The 21,151-nt window shown below is 39.5% G+C and overlaps 3 protein-coding genes across 3 annotated transcripts; all 3 read left to right on the top strand.

Annotated features, from left to right (window-relative positions):
• Positions 1–3,645: 3,645 nt before the first annotated feature.
• On the top strand, positions 3,646–8,888 carry LOC307201561 (olfactory receptor 14A16-like; the record flags this gene model as incomplete). Its single annotated transcript, XM_079950844.1, has 2 exons — positions 3,646–3,908; positions 8,180–8,888. 2 exons carry the CDS (start codon positions 3,646–3,648, stop codon positions 8,886–8,888), a joined length of 972 nt encoding a protein of 323 aa, XP_079806970.1.
• A 5,566-nt stretch (positions 8,889–14,454) lies between these two features.
• On the top strand, positions 14,455–15,426 carry LOC307201560 (olfactory receptor 14A16-like; the record flags this gene model as incomplete). Its single annotated transcript, XM_079950843.1, has 1 exon — positions 14,455–15,426. The coding sequence occupies one exon, from the start codon at positions 14,455–14,457 to the stop codon at positions 15,424–15,426; it is 972 nt and encodes a 323-aa protein (XP_079806969.1).
• Positions 15,427–19,063: 3,637 nt separating this feature from the next.
• Positions 19,064–19,981, top strand: LOC307201559 (olfactory receptor 14I1-like; the record flags this gene model as incomplete). The annotated part of the gene is made up of 1 exon (XM_079950842.1): positions 19,064–19,981. The coding sequence occupies one exon, from the start codon at positions 19,064–19,066 to the stop codon at positions 19,979–19,981; it is 918 nt and encodes a 305-aa protein (XP_079806968.1).
• Between the last annotated feature and the right edge of the window lie 1,170 nt (positions 19,982–21,151).

The raw sequence follows: 21,151 nt of genomic DNA, 5'->3' as shown, positions 1-21,151 counted from the left end.
GGAAACATTTTAACCCACACTTACACCACTACACCTAATTGTGGTTGCCTATCCACGACTGGACATAACGGTCAGGGCTACCTTTACCTTTACCCTCCAAAATGTCCCTATTTTCATCAGAGGAATGTTGGAGGGTATGTGTTTTCCCTGGCTTTTGCCTGGCTCATGTTAATGGTTCAGAGTGTTTGTCCTGCTTGCACCTCTGATACAAGAATCAGCTCCTGGTGAACTATGTATAGCTCTTGATATAACATCTTTCTTTTCCATTGGAATGGAAGGCAACAGTCTTCCTCTTTTTTGTAACAGTATTTTGTTCTTTTTTCCATATCCAAAGTTACATTTGTTACTCAACAATTATATTCCAATCCAGCAAAACTAGTGACTTCCCGCTCACTCAACATCGATGTTTATAACTCAGATTACATACAATTGCATTTTAAGGTTTTGTCTTATCTAATTTAATTCCCTCTAACATGTTTGTACATATATTCTGCTGTTTTCTTACAGTTCAGTGCCATCAATTCTGCCATCTCTGCATATTCCAAGATTTTCATCAACCATTCTTCCTTCATTTCATTTCTGCTGCTGTAGTCACATATATAAATATCATTTAGGGATTCCTTGGGATTTCATTGTCTAATATCCCCAACAGAAAGGATTCCTGCCCCCCTTAATTTCATTATGTCCCCAAAAGCCTTTGAAAAGGCAACAGACTTCCTAACTCCAAATGTGCAGGGAGGATCAGATGAACACATTGCAAACTGACGGGAAAAATTGGAGTCACCATTAACCTGCAGAGGTACTCTGCTGCCAGGAACACTGAGGATTGCATTTTGCTTAAATTTATGACTTAGAAACCAGGAAGATAAGACTCCCTATGCTCAGCATTTCAGAAGTTCTCATCTTCATCCCAGCTTTATCCCATAGAAGCAGCAGAATAAATTGCATATTTCAAAAAACCCTTTTCTCTTTAGTTTTGTTTATTGGCTGACAGCTTGGAGAAACAGAAGGGCAGTGATAAACACACAATCAGTATACAATCTCCATCCTCTGAACCTTGCCTGTCTGCAGAATAATGTATAACCTTTCCTCTACCATCTACTGGTTATGTTCATCCCTTAACATTCCAGGGAGCTAGGATCACTTTCATCTCTATATTAGAGAGGATGGATGTATCAGTGATTGGTTGTGACCTGCACTTGCTGACTTTGCAACAGACTGTCTAAAGTTGAACATATATTTCTTGAATAAACAAATCTTTGGTTATTTCTAGGTGTGAGTTCTTTAGTGGATGCAAGGGTTTACAATAAACAAAATAAGGCACATTTATGTCTCTACTCGAAATTCCTTGCAGAACTACTCATGTGGAGTTGACATGCAGGTGGGACTTGCTTTGATAGTTTCATTCTCACTTTAACCTATTATAGGCTCAGGTAGCTCCTTTTGTGATTCAAGGACCCGCCACCCACTTGAAGATACGAAAGACACAGGGACACAGTATATTAGGTTAATGGGCTAAAAAAGACCACAACTTTATTGATTACAGCATGTGAGATGTATTGGCTTAGGCCCCGGGAGGTGTGTGTCTAACCAGGGTTAACCACCAGTGGGAGGAGCCTGTTGATGCAAATACAACTGAAAGCTCCCCCTGATGTCACCGAGGGTCATGCCATGGCCCTAGCCACCAGCAGGGGCATCAGACAGGATCCACGACTACCAGATTCCCTTACCGGAATACCCATAAAGTGGAGGGGTAGGCAGTGGCCATACCCTGCCCTCCAAATACACAAACATATTCCAGTGCCTAACCTCCAATACCTAAAAAAGTTGTGACGATTTGCTACAAGGTAGACGAAAAAACCAAGTGGCCGGTGTCATTTTGACAGTTGGATAAAAATTCTTACCAGGCCCCTTGGACAACCAAGGCGACCAACCAAAGGTCCATAGCAATGTCAAGAACCAAGGAATGAACTGAAGGGAGGGTGGGTGGGTGATCCGACGAAAACCAGCAACACAATGAAGGGGAAATGCTGCTGTGGCGGCATTTGAGCAGCTAAACCCCGCCCCCAAGCATCCACCTGATTGGTTGGCTGCCAGGGGGCATGGCGTGGCAGCCGGGACAGCTAGGCAGGGGCCAGAACGCCCCCTGCCAATGTGGGAAATGGCTCCCACTCACAACTCCTCCCCTTTGTAAGAAGGAGAGGCTTTACAAAAAGGTTTATAAAATGTGAAGAAACTCCATCTGGGTGCAGTGCAAAAGCATCAGGAACATTCAGACATACAGTTGCTACTTATCCCACAGGTGCTGGTTTTAAGAGGCACTCTTTGCCAATGAGTGGTATTCCTCATGGTCATGATCACACCTGCCCAAAGCCAGAATTTCCAGCCTGAGTTAGACACCAGCCAGCAGCAGAGAGGTTCAGATTTCTCTCAGGCAGAGGAGAGCTGGCACCTGCCGACTCCCCCTCCTCTTGTTGAAACTAAAAGGAATGCAGATAAGAAAGTAGCTAGAAGCAGGCTGGAACAAGCCAAAGTTCTTGGGCAGGCACAAAAAGCAAGAGAGAGAGCTTTTCTTCACCAGAAGAGGAGTTGGTTGACACAGTGAGCCCAAGAAGCTGATGAATGGGAAGGGTTTTAGACAGAAAACAAATCAAGAAACACAAGGTTCATAGGTTCAGTATATTCTACAGACACTGGAAGCATTCCTCAGAAGGGTCAACTTGGGTGTACTAATGGACGCTCGGCGAGAGGGCCCTGAGGATAATTGCTTTGTTTGCAATAAATCTTCAAGTTAATTACTCTGGTGTGCTGTGTTATCAAGCCAGCTGCCTGGACTCATTACACTCATTATTAACATTGATAGTTAGAGCTATCCATGTCAGAGAAATTTCATACAGATGGGTATATCTGATATAGCTGTTGTGGAATGATTAGTTCCCTTCATAGTTTTGTTATTATTATGATAACCAAAACAAACAAATTAGCAAAACTAAACAAAATGCAGTATTGTTTCTATACAGCCCTAATGCTGAGGTGTGTTGAATTCCTGTGAGAGTAAATCTCTAGAAAGACAGGAGAATTATTAATAAGTGTCTTCCCCATGTTGATTCATGTTTATTGTCATCATAAATCCAACTGCTGGAGGATTGCTATAAAATTGCAGGAATGGGTGGAGAAATATGCAGCCATTTAATTTCACTGGAGAAGCATACTGGAGAGAACCCTATGAAGAAGAAAAAAGTAAGATACCATTCTATATTTTTCAATTGCACTTACAATGAAAGTAATGTATTGGTCATCCTTCCTTTCTTCTTTCTCCCTAACTGTCATATTCTCTCCTACATAGATAGTCACTCTCTCCAGCAACTATCTACCTTTGTTCACAAATCTTGCATAACACAAAGTACCTCAGCATGTGTTGCATCTATTTTCTGGATATTTTCAGATACTTTCACACTAGGAAGCAAAGTGTAACTTGGATTACATGAATTTGCTATAATTTTTTAGCACAGTGGTCTACAGTTGGCAACAGTAAAGTGGATGAAAAATAATAACAATTATAACAATCCTAAATAAAATGGGCTTCCCTTTTAACAGCTGGTTTCTGCTTCCTTCCATAGCAACATGAATGTGAAGAAGCAGAGCATGGATAATCAATCATCTTTCTCAGAATTTTTCCTCCTAGAATTCTCAGATGTTCGGGAACTACAAATTCTACATTTCATTATATTCCTGGTATTGTACTTGGCAACTGTCACAGGGAATCTTCTCATCATCTCTGCAGTAGCCTTTGACCACCACCTGCACACACCCATGTACTTCTTCCTGATGAACTTGGCCATGCAGGACCTGGGACAAACTTCAGTCATTGTTCCCAAGTCCATGCTCAATTCCCTCATGAACACCAGGTACATTTCCTACTCTGGGTGTGTTGCACAACTATTCTTCTTTGTCTTCTTTGTGGGATCTGACTTCTTTCTTCTCACAGTGATGGCATATGATCGGTATGTTGCCATTTGCAAACCATTACAGTATGGGATGCTGATGAATAGGCAAGCCTATATTCAAATGATTAGCAGTGTATGGATCGGCAGCTTTTTCTATGGAGTGTTACACACGGGAGGAACCTTTGCATCCCCCTTTTGTTCCAATGTAGTCAATCAGTTTTTTTGTGAAATCCCACAAGTACTTAAGCTGGCCTGCACGGATTTGTATCTAGTGGAAATAGGAGCTATTGCTATAAGTGCTGTCTTTGGGATTGGCTGCTTTATCTTCAACATTATAACCTATGTGTACATTTTCACTGCGGTGCTGAAAATCCCCTCAACTGAAGGAAGGCAAAAGGCTTTCTCAACTTGCCTTCCCCATCTCATTGTATACTGCCTATTTGTATTTACTTCATACTTTGCTTTCTTCAAGCCTGCCTCATTACATCTGGATTTGGCATTTACAGTGATGTATTCCATGGTTCCACCCTTGATGAATCCAGTAATCTATAGCATGAGAAATAGGGAGATCAAAAATGCACTATCAAAGCTATTGCGTTTGCGTCACTCCTCTATGAAAAACATTTCCAGTCTTACTTTGTGAAGGAAAATTCTGTATGCGGTATAATACTAATGATAGGAAACTGGAAATTCTATGAGGAAACTTTGAAGCAGCTAAATAGATTTAGCTTAGTGTTCTCAATTGTTCTAGAAGGGTTATATTGCTTATATTGCAAATTGTGAGAATTGGTGCAGTGGTTAAAATTTCCTTATTTGCTCTGCAGCTCTCCACATGCTTTGGTCTCTGGCTACCATCATAAGTGACTTTGGGCTTTGCTAATTAAACAATTTATGGCCTTTTAAAGTGGATGGGGTTATTGTTTTTGTCTGTTATTGTATTATGTATTTTTGTGTTTTTATATTGCAGACTGCCCTGTGATCCGTGGATGAAGGGTGGTATAGAATTGTTATGGTTGTTGTTCTGCTTAATCTGAATTTTATTGTGTTTCAGTTATGGTACAATGACTATAATACGTAAGTTGAATCAATGAATTTTCCATAGAAAGGTAAAGCAATGGGAAACATTTTAACCCACACTTACACCACTGTACCTGACTGTCGTTGCATACCCTCCAAAAGTCCTCAGATAAAAACGTCCCTATTTTCATCAGAGGAATGTTGGGGTGTATGTGTTTTCCTTGACTTTTGCCTGGCTCATGTTAATGGTTCAGTGTGTTTGTCCTGCTTGCACCTTTGATACAAGAATCAGCCCCTGGTGAACTATGTATAGTTCTTGATATAACATCTTTCTTTTCCATTGGAATGGAAGGCAACAGTCTTCCTCTTTTTGTAACAGTATTTTGTTCTTTTTTCCATATCCAAAGTTACATTTGTTGCTCAGCAATTATATTCTAATTCAACAAAACTAGTGACTTCCCGCTTACCCAACATCGATGTTTATGATTCAGATTACATACGATTGCATTTTAAGGTTCTGTCTTATCTAATTTAATTCTCTCTAACATGTTTGTACATATATTCTGCTGTTTTCTTACACTTCAAACCCTGCTGTGATCTTCACATATGGGAAAATAACTTTTTATATAGACTAGAAATGGATCCAATCTATATAATAATAATAATAATAATAATAATAATAATAATATAACATTCTAGAGGGTTAGGATCACTTTCATCTCTAAAAGAGAGAGAATGGATGTATCAGTGATTGGTTGTAGCCTGCACCTGCTGACTTTGCAATGTACTGTCTAAAGTTATGCATATCACCCTTGAATAAACAAATCTTTCTAGGTGTGAGTTCTTTATTTTATGCAAGGGCTTACAATATACACCTAAAAACAAGGCACATTTATGTCTCTACTCAAAATTCCTTGCAGAACTACTCCTGTGGAGTTGACATGCAGGTAAGACTTGCTTTGTTAGTTTCATTCTCACTTTAACCTATTATAGGCACAGAAAGTTCTTTTTACAAAAAAGATGATAAAATGTGAAGAAAATCCATCTAGTGCATTGCAAAAGCATCAGGAACTTCCAGACAAACAGAAATAACAATAATTAATTATTTATACCCTGGCCATCTGACTGGGTTGCCCCAACCATTCTGGATGGCTCCCAACAGAATATTGAAAACACGAAAAAACATCAAACATTAAAAACTTCCGTAAACAGGGCTGCCTTCAGATGTCTTCTAAAGGTCAGATAATTGTTTATTTCCTTGACATCTGATGGGAGGGCATTCCACAGGGCAGGCGCCACTACCGAGAAGGCCCTCTGCCTGGTTCCCTGCAACCCCAGTTCTCGCAGTGAGGGAACTGCCAGAAGGCCCTCGGTGCTGGACCTCAGTGTCCAGGCTGAATGATGGGAGTGAAGACGTTCCTTCAGGTATACTGGGCCGAGGCCATTTGGGGCTTTAAAGGTCAGCACCAACACTTTGCATTTTGTACTGGGAGCTAATGTAGGTCTTTCAGGACCGGTGTTATATGGTTTCAGTGGCCATTCCCAATCACCAGTCTAGCTGCTGCATTCTACATTAATTGTATTTTTCCAGGTCACCTTCAAAGGTAACCCCATGTAGAGCACATTGCAGTAGCTCAAGCGGGAGATAACTATAGCACGCACCACTCTGGCGAAACAGTCTATAGGCAGCTAGAGTCTAAGCCTGAGTAGCAGATGGAGCTGGTACATGATTGATATATGAATATTTCTCCTAAAAATTGTATTTTCCCACAATTATGCCTAATACATGCATTTTGCAAACAAGCTTTATTTCTAATATGTGTTTAATTCTTGTGGGAGCAAATCTCCAGAAAGACAGAAGAGTTATTAAGAAATCTCCTCCCCATGTTGACAAATGTTTATTGTCACAGTAGATCCAAGAGTAGGAAGATTCTTATAAAACTGCATGTATGGCTGCATAGATATGCAGTCATTTCATTTCAATGGAATAAAACAGAATCTGAAGTGGAGAGAAATCTATGAAGAATAATAGTAAGCTGCTTATACTCATTTTCTCAATTGCACTTGCAATGAAAATAATAAATCCCTTCAACTCTCTGCCCCTTCTCCTCCTCTCTATTTCTCTGCCATATTCTCTCTTCCACATATAGTCACTTTGTAACTCTCCCTTTGTGCAACCCTCTTTCTCTTTTCATGACTAGTACAACACAAAGTACATCAACATGTGTTTTGTCTGTTTTTGTGTTTCTGTACTTTTCATTCATGCCAGTCACAAGCTACTTTTTTTCTTTGTGCTGGTCACAAGTCCAAACATCCCTATGTTCATATAATTTTATGTTCTCATTTTGTATTTTTATTCTAGATACTCTACAAACTTCAAAATAAAAATAAAAATTGATAGCAGCGTACCACAAAATGCCAAGTTTTGCCTATCAATAACTCTGACCAAAGCCTAATTTTTGTTGCTTGTTAATATTGTTGGCATGGTTGAGATTCCTCTAATGTGAATTGCTCCAATGTTCTTCCAGTCTTTTAAACCCGCTTCTTGCAGAGTTGGTGACCATCTATCTCTATCTATCTATCTATCTATCTATCTATCTATCTATCTATCTATCACTATCTATCTATCATCTATGTATTGCTGAAAAACTTACAGAAAGCACAGGTCTTCACTGCTCATGCAGTGCCTAAGAGAAAATCCTGATTTTTTAAATTTTTTTAGTCTTTAGGAAAATCATATGATACAATCTGTTCTGATCTATGTTGTCACAAATTATCACTGCAATAGGTTGACTAGTTAGAAGGGACACTGTAAATCAAGTCAGGAACAATGCCATCTTCTTTTCCAGACAGTGCAGGACTCTTTCTTGACATACTTTTCTTTTTTCAAATTCCCTTTAATCACTTTGTTCTGCTTTCTTCCACAGCAACATGATTGTGATGGAGCAAATCATAGTTAATCAGTCCTCTCTGTCAGGATTTCTTCTTCTAGAATTCTCAGAGCTTAGAGAGCTACAGATTTTATACTTTGTTGTGTTCCTTGCTTTTTACCTGGCAGCACTTACAGGAAATCTTCTCATCATCTCTGCAGTAGCCTTTGACCATCACCTGCACACCCCCATGTACTTCTTTCTGATGAACTTGGCCTTACAAGACCTTGGCTCAATTTCAGTCATTATGCCGAAATCCATGGCCAATACCATCTTAAATACAAGGTACATTTCAAATCTGGGATGTGTTGCTCAAGTACTCTTTTTTCTCTTCTTCATAGCATCAGATTTCTTTCTCCTTACAGTCATGGCATATGATCGGTACATTGCCATTTGCAAACCGTTACAGTATGAGATGTTGATGAATAAGCAGGCCTGTACCCAAATGATCATTAGTGTATGGATCATCAGCTTTTTCTACGGAGTGTTACATACTGGGGGCACATTTGCACCTCCTTTTTGTTCCAATCTGGTCAATCAGTTTTTCTGTGAAGTCCCAGAGTTACTTAAACTGACTTGCTCTGATTTGTACCTCCTTGAAATTGGAGTTCTTGCATTCAGTTTAGTCATTGCGTTAGGCTGCTTCATCTTCATCGTTGTAACTTATGTGTACATATTCAGCTCAGTGTTGAAAATCCCCTCTAGTGCAGGGAGGCAAAAGGCCTTTTCAACTTGCCTTCCACATCTCATTGTTTGTTCCCTATTTGTATTCACTGGATACTTTGCTTACCTTAAGCCCATATTTAATAGCCCACCACACCTGGATTTGGCATTTACAGTGATATATTCCATGGTTCCACCACTGATGAATCCAGTAATCTACAGCATGAGAAATAAGGAAATTAAAAATGCTCTGTCAAAGCTGTTGGGTTTAAGGCACTCCTCTATGAATACCTTTCCCAGCCAATTATGTAAATGTAAATTCTGTATATAACTCTAATGATAGGAAACTGTAAGTCTGATGAGGAAAGTTTGCATGAGTTACATATATTCAGCTCAGGGCTGCTTTACAAGGCAAAACTGAACTAACATATTCAAATTAGAAGAACACTTTTTATTATTAAGCATTATGAATGTTCCTAATAGTATCAACTGTTCAAAAGATGTTTTTCAGAAGGTGATGAACAAGAGACTTAGACGTTTTTATGTATAGACTAAATGTTCATCCATCAGGGATGTGTAGTAACTGGTTTCCTGCTACAGCAAGATATTGAGCAAGATAACCTTTCAAGTCACTCCCTGCTCTGATTCCTTGATGCACACCAATGCAGAATCAAAATTCCCTCTGTTACATGAAAACAGGCTCATTCTGTTACACTAGCTCAGCTGTGCCAATCAATCTTTACATAGACATTGAATTATGTATGCAAAATTGAAGTTCAAATTAAACTGATTGCAAAGCAAAAAAGCATCACATTTGTATGTAAGTCTGTATGCATTCATTTATTTATTATTTTAAAAATTGTTTCCTATGAAGCATTTTAAATCTACTTCACCATACAACAAAACACATATATAAAATGCAGGAATAAAGTGCATCACAGACTTGTGAAGGAAATGCCTTTGCACTGCAAAATTTTGGGACCCAAGCCTGCAATAGAATGATGGGAAGTTTTGCTGTTGATTGATCGATTGATTTTAAATGTACCAAAGTTTGCCAGCTCTGTTTACTGTATTGGCTGGTGGTTGCTGACTTGCCCTGTCAACTTGCCTTGTACGCAAATATGAACCTTGTGTTTGTGTAAAGTTGGCAATGGCTGAACAGTTACAAATACTATGTATCCATGTGTTAGGATGTACCAGGCTTTGTCATAATTTGTTAATTAAATGCTAATTACAGAAATGTATAAAAGACTTTGTACTTTCCTTGTTTGGGGCGGTACCTTTGGGTTGTCGCCTGATGTGCAGCAGAAATAAAGAAAAGAGCCAATTTAGGCTTGCTTTGAATATTCCTTAGTTGCGTTTTCATTCAAGAAGCTCCCTATCTGGGAACAGACAGGCTTAGCATAACCAGCCGCTCCACTGACAAAATGATTCCATATATAAAAACAATTTGAAATGCAATGCAGGAACACGTTCCTCTTCAACCAAGTCTTTGGCTGATTAACATCCTATATACCTTTATATGTTTTTGTGGGAGGGTATTGGTGTGTTTTGTTTTCCTTCTTGTTTTTATTATGTATTTTGTGTTTCTATTTTGTATTTTTATTCTGTGAACCACCCTGAGAGCTTTGGATGAGGAGCGGTATACAAATTTCATAAATAATAATAATTCCAAAGGCTTGTTGAAGGATGAACAGGTCCTGAAGAACAATAGAAGTGACACCTAATATATAAAATGAAGAACTTCCAAAAGGTAGGTGTCTTCACAGTAGAGACCCATTTCCTATATTGTATAGGAAATGGATATCCTAATGAGCTGGTATCTTCAGGATACCCATCAGGAATGGGACATTGTGTCCCACAGCTGAATAGGCTTTGTCTCTCCATATCTGTACCAGGACCTTAACCTGGTAGATAATTTGCAGCAAGCACAATTCTTTTAGCAGCTGTCTATTTCTGCTTCAGTGAGCCATTAAGTTCAGAAATCATGCTGAAGCTTCTGAGTCAACCTCACGGGCAACCTCACATGGAGCACATTGCAGTAATCCAGTATGAAGGTATGGACACCAGTAGTCAAGCTATCCTAGTCCAGAAGTTACCACAGCTAACTTAACACCTAAAGTTGGTATAAGGGCACTCCTAGCCATGGAAGTCATTGGTCTTCCAATGGCCAAGATGGATCCAGGTGCACTCCTCCAAGGGAGTACAACCCCATTTCAAATAACTCTTCCTCGGCATCAGTATTAAAATGTCACTAGTATGTGAGGTGATACAAACCCATTCTTCACAACAGCCTGTTGCATTGGACAGTCTTGTCACTTCCTACTTCTTTGGAATAAAGTAGAAAGGGGGAGGTGAGATAGGACTTATCCTAATGGCCTTCTGGGGCAAATCCAAAGAGGGGAGAATGGTAGCACATTTTATATGGTGCTTTGAGAAACTTCACCAAGTACAGAATGTGGTGCCCTACCTTTTGAAGAGCAGCAATCCATTCATCACTACTTCACCTATCCAGAAGCAGCTTTATTTGCTATACCCCCAAAAAAAACACACAGACTGAATTCAAAGTGCTAGTTTTGATCTCCTACAAAGCCCTAACGGTAGATTGTGGTTATGATAAGGAAAACCTCTAAAGATGAGGGGTGCAGAGCAGGAAAGGTTTAATATCTGTGGTTTATTTATGAGAAAAAGAATATCAAGGTTTTGTGGTAAAGGTTCTCCTCCAATGCCCCCAAACATTGTGTGGCACAAGGTAGATCATGCATATTGCCATTGTGCAAGTTCCATGGGAACAAAGACCAGATCCTGACTTCTAAAAGTTGAAAGAAGTGCCAGCATGCTGGACCTTCCTTCCTTCCTTCCTTCCTTCCTTCCTTTCCTGATCCCATGTTATAATACTTATTCTGAAACCAATTGTAAACTGTGTGGTGTACCCTTCAACATTCCTCAGATGAAAATAGGGACTGATTCTACCATAGGAGCCAACGTATAGGGACCAAGGGGTCTTCGCTGCCGCCCCCCCCAAAATATTTGAGGGACCCACCAACCCCAAGTTAATGGGCATTGCCATTCAAATGGTGGGTGGGTGCCACGCCATGTGGTCAATTATGTGCATTTTTGTTTCTTTATATTGTAAACCACCCTGTGAATCTTGGATAAAGGGTAGTACAGAAATTTTATAAATAAATAAAAATCTCAGGAACCCAATTTTCCACAGTCTGTAAAAAGTATATTATCAAAAAGAACAAGCTATTTTTGTTTCCGTATACTCCATCTACTGAGAAGTGCTGGATTCCCATGACAGTAAATCTCCTGCAACACAAAAGATAAATTAATACATCATAATTGACAGCTTCTTATTATCACCATAGAGCTGTGTAGAGAATGACTTTTATAAAATGGCATGTACTGTCTGGCTGGAGAAATACACTGTCATCTGACTTAGTTGGAGGAGAACAACAATTTGAAGCTGAGAGAAATCTGGAAAGAAAAAATAGTAAGCTGCTATATCCTTAATTTCCCCCCCTTGTCATCTTAGAGTTGCTTAGTTGCTCTCACTATGAACACTCACTCACTTTGAATATATACCCTTGCCCTTCCTCTTACAGTGGTACCTCGGGTTAATAACTTAATTCATTCTGGAGGTCTGTTCTTAACCTGGAACTGTTCTTAACCTGAGGTACCACTTTAGCTAATGGGGCCTCCCACTGCCGCTGCGCTGCCGCCACACAATTTCTGTTCTCATCCTGAAGCAAAGTTCTTATCCTGAGGTACTATTTCTGGGTTAGCGGGGTCTGTAACCTTAAGCATCTGTAACCTGAAGTGTCTGTAACCCGAGGTACCACTGTACATTCATTTGTTTCTTCCGCGTGTATCTCTCTCCTTCCACTTACATTGATTCTTTTTCTCAACACTCTCTATGTCAATGAATCTCACACAGATCAGAGTACTGTAAATTGTTTTCACATAAAGACATAATCCCATCACAGAGGAACACAATCTGTTGTATAATCTCTAGTAAAGATGGTGGAGCTCTCAATTTTATTTCCCCCTCCCTGAAATCTTAAATTCAGTTTGCAGGAGTTTCACATCAGTTTCTCTCCCCCAATAAACAGCCTAGATGAAAATCCATACATATTTCCAGGCACTTTCCTCCTAAAATATGCATTTTAACACAATTATGCCTAATACATGCCTTTTACAAGAAATTTTCCAAAATATAATGTATTTCTGTACATTTCCATTAATCACTGATGTATTTTTGGTTGCCCTTTACCATACTATACATATGGTATTTTTTATGGCTTGTTTTTTGCTGGCTGGAGAACAGTGTTGCAAAATTCATAGAAATGTAAATTTGTTTTGTATGGTCACATTTCATTTTCTATATTGGTTCAGGTAGTGTCTGTTAGGTATGAACATTCCCCCCACCTTAACCTGTAATATGGATCCACAACCAACATGAGCTGTATTAAAATTAAATTTGGTCTTAATCTGGAAAAATTACCTTAACAAAGACACTTGAGAAATTTTAAGGGGCATGATTGTAAAGGAAGCCTACAGACTTTGGTAAGATTTTTTCAAATTTCTAGTGGATGCATAACAGTGAGTGTAAATCACACAGAGAATATCATTTTCTGAAATTATGGACTAACTAAGTGAAGAAAGTGTATGTTAAATGTTACTTGGTGTTTTGATATTGTTGAATAACTGAGTTTTTGAGCCTTAGAATGTTTAACCCTCTCTCCTTTCATCTCTCACTCTCCTTTGAAATGTCTTCCACTCCCATACAATGTTATGGCCACCTTGGATGACTTCTAAATTCACAGGGCATAGGGCTAGGCTTTTTCTAGGGCTATTCATTTTCTTTGCACCACACATAAACTTATACCCTCTGACTGTCGGAGTCAGTATGCCTCAAAAATACAATTTGCTGGGAATCACAAGTGAGAAGAGTGCAGCTTCATTCAGGTCCTACTGTAGGATTCCCCTAGGTTTCTGGTTGGCCACTGTGAGAATATGATGCTAGACTAGATTTGCCTTTGACTTTATCCAGCCGGGCAGTTCTTTTGGTTTTTGGCACATGCCAGAAATTCAGGTGGCACAATTAAATTAGATTTCAGGCTGTGGCAAAACAAAAGCCACTTCTAAGTTCAAACAAGCACAACAAGACTTTTGTAGTAGAGAAAGTAATGAGGAAATGCATTGGAAAGTTTGAAATAACAATTCCCTTCATGGTGTTGAGTAACCTCCGAACAAGAAAATCAGAATGAATATTAAATAAACAAGGGATATTATAAAACCTCCTTGCAAAATTGAGGAAACATATCAGGATGAATGCTCAATAATTGAGAGCCAGTGTGGCATAATGGTTAGAGTGTTGGACCATTACCTGGGAGAGTAAGGATGAATCCCCACACAGCCATGAAGCTCACTAGGTGACTATGGGCCAGTCACCATTTCTTAGCCTACCCACAGGGCTGTTGTGAGGATCAAATGGAGAGGAGGAGGACTATGTACCCCACCTTGACCTCCTTGGAAGATAAAGGTGATATATAAATGTAATAGTAATAATAATAATAATAATAATAATAATAATAATAATAATAATGTTGTATTGAATTACCTAATACAAATATAATTAATTGAAACAATATTGTATTCTTCCCCTGCCTACCCATGATTCAAAAGTCACTTTTTCTCTTGCTTCCCTGTGTATATTTTAGATTGTACACAGGAACTAGCATAGCTGTTCTTTGGAAAGTGCTATATTCTGAAATAATGATGATGCAGTGGTAGTAGTAGTAATTTGAAATTAAGTCCAAGTACTGTAGCTTCAATAGTTACATTAGGCTCTCATTTTAACAACTCTCCTTCTGCTTCCTTCAACAGTCAACATGCATCTTAAAGAGCAAAGCAGAATTAATCAAACATCAATCACAGAATTTCTCCTTCTGGAATTCTCTGAGGTTCGGGAACTACAGATTCTACACTTTTTTCTGTTCCTAGTATTGTACTTGGCAACTGTCACAGGGAATCTTCTCATCATCTCTGCAGTAGCCTTTGACCACCACCTGCACACACCCATGTACTTCTTTCTGGTGAACTTGGCTATGCAGGACCTGGGGCAAGTTTCAGTCATCATCCCTAAATTCATGTCCAATTCCCTCATGAACACCAGGCACATTTCCTATTCTGGGTGTGTTGCTCAGGTCCTCTTCTTTCTCTTTTTCTTAGCATCTGATTTCTCCCTTCTCACAGTCATGGCATATGATAGGTACATTGCCATCTGCAACCCATTGCAATATGAAGTGTTGATGAATAAGCAGGCCTGCATCCAAATGGTTACTAGTGTGTGGATCAGCAGTTTTTTCTATGGAGTGTTACACACGGGAGGCACCTTTGCACCCACCTTTTGCTCCAATATTGTCAATCAGTTTTTCTGTGAAATCCCACAGTTACTTAAACTCACCTGCTCTGATTTGTACCTACTTGAAATTGGAATTGTTGTGGTAAGTGCTGTCATTGGGTTAGGTTGTTTTATCTTCATCATCATCACCTATGTGCACATCTTCTCTGCAGTGTTGAAAATCCCTTCTATTGAAGGGAGGCAAAAGGCCTTCTCAACATGCCTTCCACACCTCATTGTTTTCTCCATATTTGTGTTCACTGGCTGCTTTGCTTATCTCAAGCCAACCTCTAATACCCCCTCACATCTGGACTTGGCACTTACCATTATATATTCCATGTTTCCGCCACTGATGAATCCAGTAATCTACAGCATGAGAAACAAGGAGATAAAACTTTCCCTGTTAAAACTATTGGGTTTGAGACACTCTAGGAACTCATTCTTTACTTTTCTTGTGTAAATGTGGGTGGTATGTCATCCTGCCTATGCAGAGAAAATGTCGTGGACTACAACCTCAATTATTCTACAGAGTGGCAGCATAAGTTGGAATACTGCAATGGGCTGGCCTGCGCTGTGGACCTTTTTCACACAAGGTGAACAATTCATATTATTGAAGTGTTTATTTAGTGCCACCCACTTGACCAAGTAGCATAAGCCCAAGAATACTTTTAATGATTGACTGATTTTTAGACCATCCTTTAAGGATGTGATTGTTCATTTATGGCTGTGTAGAACATTTAAGAAAATACAGCAATGGAGATAAAAAATATGACTAATATTAATCCAATTGAAATCACATTGTATCCCCTTAAAATTGAACCATAACATTAAAAACTATTAGTAACAATTTATAAAATCTATAGCAAATAAAAAACAAAATGAGACTAATGTTGTGAGCTGTTTCTTAAACTTTCTCCCAAATTCCCATTTCTACCGCTCATTTTAAAATTGCATTTCACTTAGGAATCTGGGTGCAATGTTCCTGAGAAAGAAATATTCTATTGATGTATGAAGTTGGGGGTGGAGAGGGCGGTCCACCCCGGGTACCACTCTGGTGTGTGTGTGACAAGATGGCCCCTGCCTACCCCCAGCTGTAGAGCAGCCGAGGGCATGTGCAGTCAGTATGGGTGCCACTCGCGTGCACCATCCATATGGGCATTCATACAGGCTGCCTTTTGCATGGCGACTGTACGGGCTGCTGTTCTCGCATGCCATCCATATGGGGATCCGTACGGATGTTGTGTGTACGCCATCGGGTGGTTTGCCCCGCCCCTCAGTGTATTGCCCCGGGTGCCGGAGAGGGTTCCTCCGCCACTGTATTGATGTGGTTCATCTTACTACCCGCTCCAAGTAACTGATGCAAGATTAAGTCAAGGTCACAATGACTATGCAAAAACCCACACAGTAGTTGCATTATCGTCCATCATTTACAGTCACTTGTGTTGGGGAAATAAACCAGTGTAAATTATGCTGGACTTACTCTGGTGTGGCCTGGCTGAGTGGAGAAACATCTGTCTGAGCCAAAAATCCACTGTATCATAACTCACTCAACCAAGCAGATCTAGGACAGATCTACACTCATGGCTGTTAACGTTAAGGAAGGGTTAAGGAATGGTTTGATAATCATATGGCCACATGACGTTTCCCTTTTAATGTTCGTGATGCATTATTAAAATGTGACACCAGAAGGCGCTGCAGAGCAACCAGCAACTAACAGTATCTCACCTTGACAAGATTATGAGGTTAAAAAAATATTTTTTTAAAAAAAATTACATTAAAAAACAAATGACTTAACACTGGGGTCAGCAAACTTTTTCAGCAGGGGGCCGGTCCACAGTCCCTCAGACCTTGTGGGGGGCCAGACTATATTTTGGAGGAGGGGGGGATGAATGAATTCCTATGCCCCACAAATAACCCAGAGATGCATTTTAAATAAAAGGACACATTCTACTCACGTAAGAACACGCTAATTCCTAGACCGTCAGATTTGGAAGGTGATTGGGCCGGATCCAGCCCCCTGCCTTAGTTTGCCTACCCTTGACTTAATATAACTCACCTGGCCCACTATTTCCTTCCCTGCCCTAATCTACTTAGTAACAGTTGCCTTGTAATTTCTCCCATCTGAGTTAGATATTATTGTCAATGTTTAATTTCTAGTAAGGAGGAAGAAGTTGTCAGGTCTCAAATATGTGTAGAAATACCACCCTGTGATCTAGAAGCCCTGCACAAAGTCTCTGGAAATAGGGGGCTCTTGCTAGCTGTTCAGTGAGGGAGGGGAATGTACTCTTTACTTTCTCAGGAACATTTGCATTTAGTTCTAGTTTGAGGGGTGGAACCATAAGACTAAAAATGGGAGCCAGGTCTGTAATCCCTACACAATTTTATTTTTATTTTTTGAGATCAATAATTCTATCCCTAACTTTAATTCTCTAGCCATTTAAATATATTTATATTTCCCTCAAAGAAACTGCTGTTATATTTGATTGGACTCATGTCAGCCTATCCCCAGACGCCAACTTAGAAAAGCTACATATAAAGCTTTCTACAAAAGCGTCCTTCGGATGTCATTTTACCACTGAGCCAGATACATGCTCTTCTGGCAAATAATTGCAGATTTTCATTTCAGAGGAACTAGAGGATTGAATAGCTAAATAACTAGGATTTTGCAGATTATACAGACACAGACAGCTGGAAGGTCACAGGAAAAAGACAACATGTGAGCGATAGACCTTCAACAGACTGTGAGAAAGAGTGATCGGTGGACAGATTTACTATGGTGATGACTGACAAATCATCTGACAATGTGAGACAAAGGTGTGCACAAAAAACTGATATTTTGGGATTAGGCCTGGGAAATGCCTGTTTTGGAATAACATAGCTAGCTCATAGAGAAATGTATAAAGAGACAGTTACAGCCAAAGAACACTGGGGATTATTTATAATTGTATAGACAATGTTGTTGTTCTTTTTCTTAAAATCATTCTTTCATCCATCATCATGTTCTTTTTTTTGTCAGTTGTTAGGGATGACATCTAATGACTGGGTAATTGGTATTAAATATTCTGCTTTTATTGTCCCACACCACCATCTTTTCCTCAAATGTTTATCTACATCCTTGTTTGCTGCTGTTTTTTTGTGTTTTTTAAAGATGAGTCTCAGTTCTGTGTTAAAGTATGCTTTGTATGGATAAAGTCAAACATAAGAAGCCTAGCATGGATTTAGTTACTGTTCAATCCTGTGCACTTCTGCTCAGAAGTTCATCCCATGGATTTCAACAGGACTTACTCCCAGGTAAGTGGGTATAGGGTTGCAGCCTTAATTTTTTTTTATTTTATTTTTTTGTAAAAGTACTAAGAACTTGTCTGTAGAGAAGACGGCAAGTCTTGCCCTCTAGGTTGGCAATACTGATTAGAACATTTGTAACGTTACTTGTGATCATAACCGTGTAGAGCAGGAATCACCACTATGGTTTCCTCCTTATGTTGTTGGACTCTATTTTTCATCAGACTTAGCCAGCATAGCCAATGGGTAGCAATGTTGAGACCTGGAGTCCAAGAAATAGTTGGAGAGCACCACATTGTCTGTCCCTGGTGTAGGCTCTATTGTCATATGCAATTAAATGAAACGTAAATGAACAGTCCATTCTGGGTGTTGCGTTGCCACTGCAGCAGTTTTGCACAAACACAATCTAATCAGCATTACATCTTCTGTCGGATATTACCCCTTGCCTTGCTAATTTTTGTTTTTCAAAATACTTTAAGGATGTCAACCACATAATTTGATTATTAATGTTCCGCTTTTTGGTAAGTCAAACAGTGACTATAAATGTGTTTACATGTCACCAGTTCCTAAATATATATTCCTTTTTTGGGTTACTGCAGTTATTATGTGTATCTTCATAAAGTCAACATGACCCATTTGACTCATTTACTGTCCTCATAAGCATGGCCAAATATTGCATTTAGGCAGAATTAATCAATGTTCAATTTTTAAAACATGCATGTAGAACCTCTATTGAGATACATTTCAGGACACCACTATCCCATTTATGTCTTCCCTTCTCTGACAGGGATGCATTATTGAATAACAGTAAGGAAATGTTCAACCAAAGCATTGTGAAAGGTTTTCTTCTCTTGGAATTCTCTGAAATTCGAGAACTGCAGATTGTATGCTTTGTGACATTTTTCATAATCTACCTGACAGCTCTGACTGGAAATCTGCTGGTGATCAATGTTGTAGCACTCAACCAATATCTTCATACTCCAATGTACTTTTTCCTGGCGAATTTATCTGCTGTCGACCTTGGTTACATCTCAGTCACCATTCCCAAAGCTATAGCTAACACCATACTGGGCACCAGGCACATTTCGTATTCTGAATGCGTGGCTCAGGTCTTCTTCTTTGTTTTTTTTGCATCCTCCGAGTTCTTCCTCCTGACAGTCATGGCCTATGATCGATACATTGCCATCTGCAACCCACTGCAATATGAGCTACTTATGAACAAAGTATCCTGCATTCAAATGGTAGTTAGTGTGTTGCTCATTGGCCTTTTCTATGCTGTTTTGCACACTAGCTGCACATTTGGAATCATTTTTTGCTCTAATGTCATAAACCAGTTTTTCTGTGAAATCCCACAGCTTCTCCAGCTCTCATGCTCCAACTCATACATTTTTGAAGGAGGAGCTGTCATATTTTGTTCAGTGTTGGGTATAGGATGTTTTGGATTCATAATTATTTCCTATCTGCAGATTTTAAAAGCAGTGCTGAGGATCCCCTCTGTACAAGGAAGAGAAAAAGCCATCTCCACTTGCCTTCCCCATCTCATTGTCCTTTTCTTATTTTTCTTCACTGGAAGCATTGCTTACTTGGGACAAGCATCTAGGTCCTCCTCAGACATGGGGCTGATGCTTGCAGTGATATATTCAATCATTCCACCTTTCATGAATCCCATTATTTATAGCATCAGGAATAAAGATATCAAGAGAGCACTTTGGAGGCTTATAAATAGAAAATAAATGATGCAGTTTCACTTACAAATACTCTGTAAAATATGGGATACAACTTGCTTGGTGCAATACCCTATAACCTTCCAATAACCCCACCCCCCAAAGTACATGCTCAGTAGGCAACATTACCTGATCTCCCAACAAACTTTGTGCAAACAATTCAGGGTGAATGTTCAATAAACAGGTCATCTTGAAGTGGCCAGTGATCTGCATACATGATGTGTATTTTGCAAAGTGTGTGTGATATTTGTCTTTTATTATTGAATTAATTTGTCTTGGTTTTCTAGTCATGGGTTGGACAAGAAGTTATGCATAGCACTAAAGACTTTACTGCTGGACATATTATCTGGGATCCCCAAGATTTCACCAGATATGGCCATTGCAATTTCAAGAATCTCTTCACAAACAGAATTAAAAATGTAATATTTTTTATTATGAAATCTAGGAGTTGCAGTTTGCTTATTTTACCGCTGAATCAGAGCAAATGTCATTCAAGGGGGAAACCTGATTGATGCCTGTTCTGATTCAGCAGTAAACAGCAGGTTTTCCCAGGGAAAGTGGCAGGACAAAAAAACCCAACAACACTCCAGCCTGTGCCTAGAAATTGCAGCACAAACAGAACTGTGGACGAGCCCTTAGTGTTTCAGTATCCATTAGATTCCACATCATTTGAATTCTGGCAGGAATTGTGGGTTTTAGAATGTTGAACAGATTATTCATTTTTAAAAACCTACTACTTTCATTTTTATGCGAAGCTTTCTTATGAAAAATATATTTTAAAACTAAAAATGGAAGCCATCATGTCCAGCTTTTTAAAATGTGTATCACATACAATTACTTGTATATAAGATTACACAATGTGAAATTGTGCAATAAATGGGATCCTCCTTAATGAAGGTCCTGGTTGCGCTTGGGCCCCCAGGACACCCCCGCAGGGTGGGTTGTAGCTAAGTGTGTCCCAAGCCTTAACCGTTAGGCCCTGGGATCGCACCAGGCTGTTTTGGCCAATCAGGGCGAGCGGTGTGATTCCCGGGGCCTATAAAAGCGGCAGCGCGATGTGATTGGGGGCACTTGCTTTGCGCTGCTGAACACCCTCCCTCCCTAATTTTACATCATGCTGCTCTGGCCTTGCTTTGGATTGGGTCACCTGTTTTGGAACAAGGGCTGGGTAGGATTTTT

Source organism: Podarcis cretensis (genome assembly GCF_951804945.1).
Source record: "Podarcis cretensis genome assembly, chromosome: 13".
Taxonomy (NCBI): Eukaryota; Metazoa; Chordata; class Lepidosauria; order Squamata; family Lacertidae; genus Podarcis; species Podarcis cretensis.
This window is presented reverse-complemented; position numbering and strand designations above follow the sequence as displayed.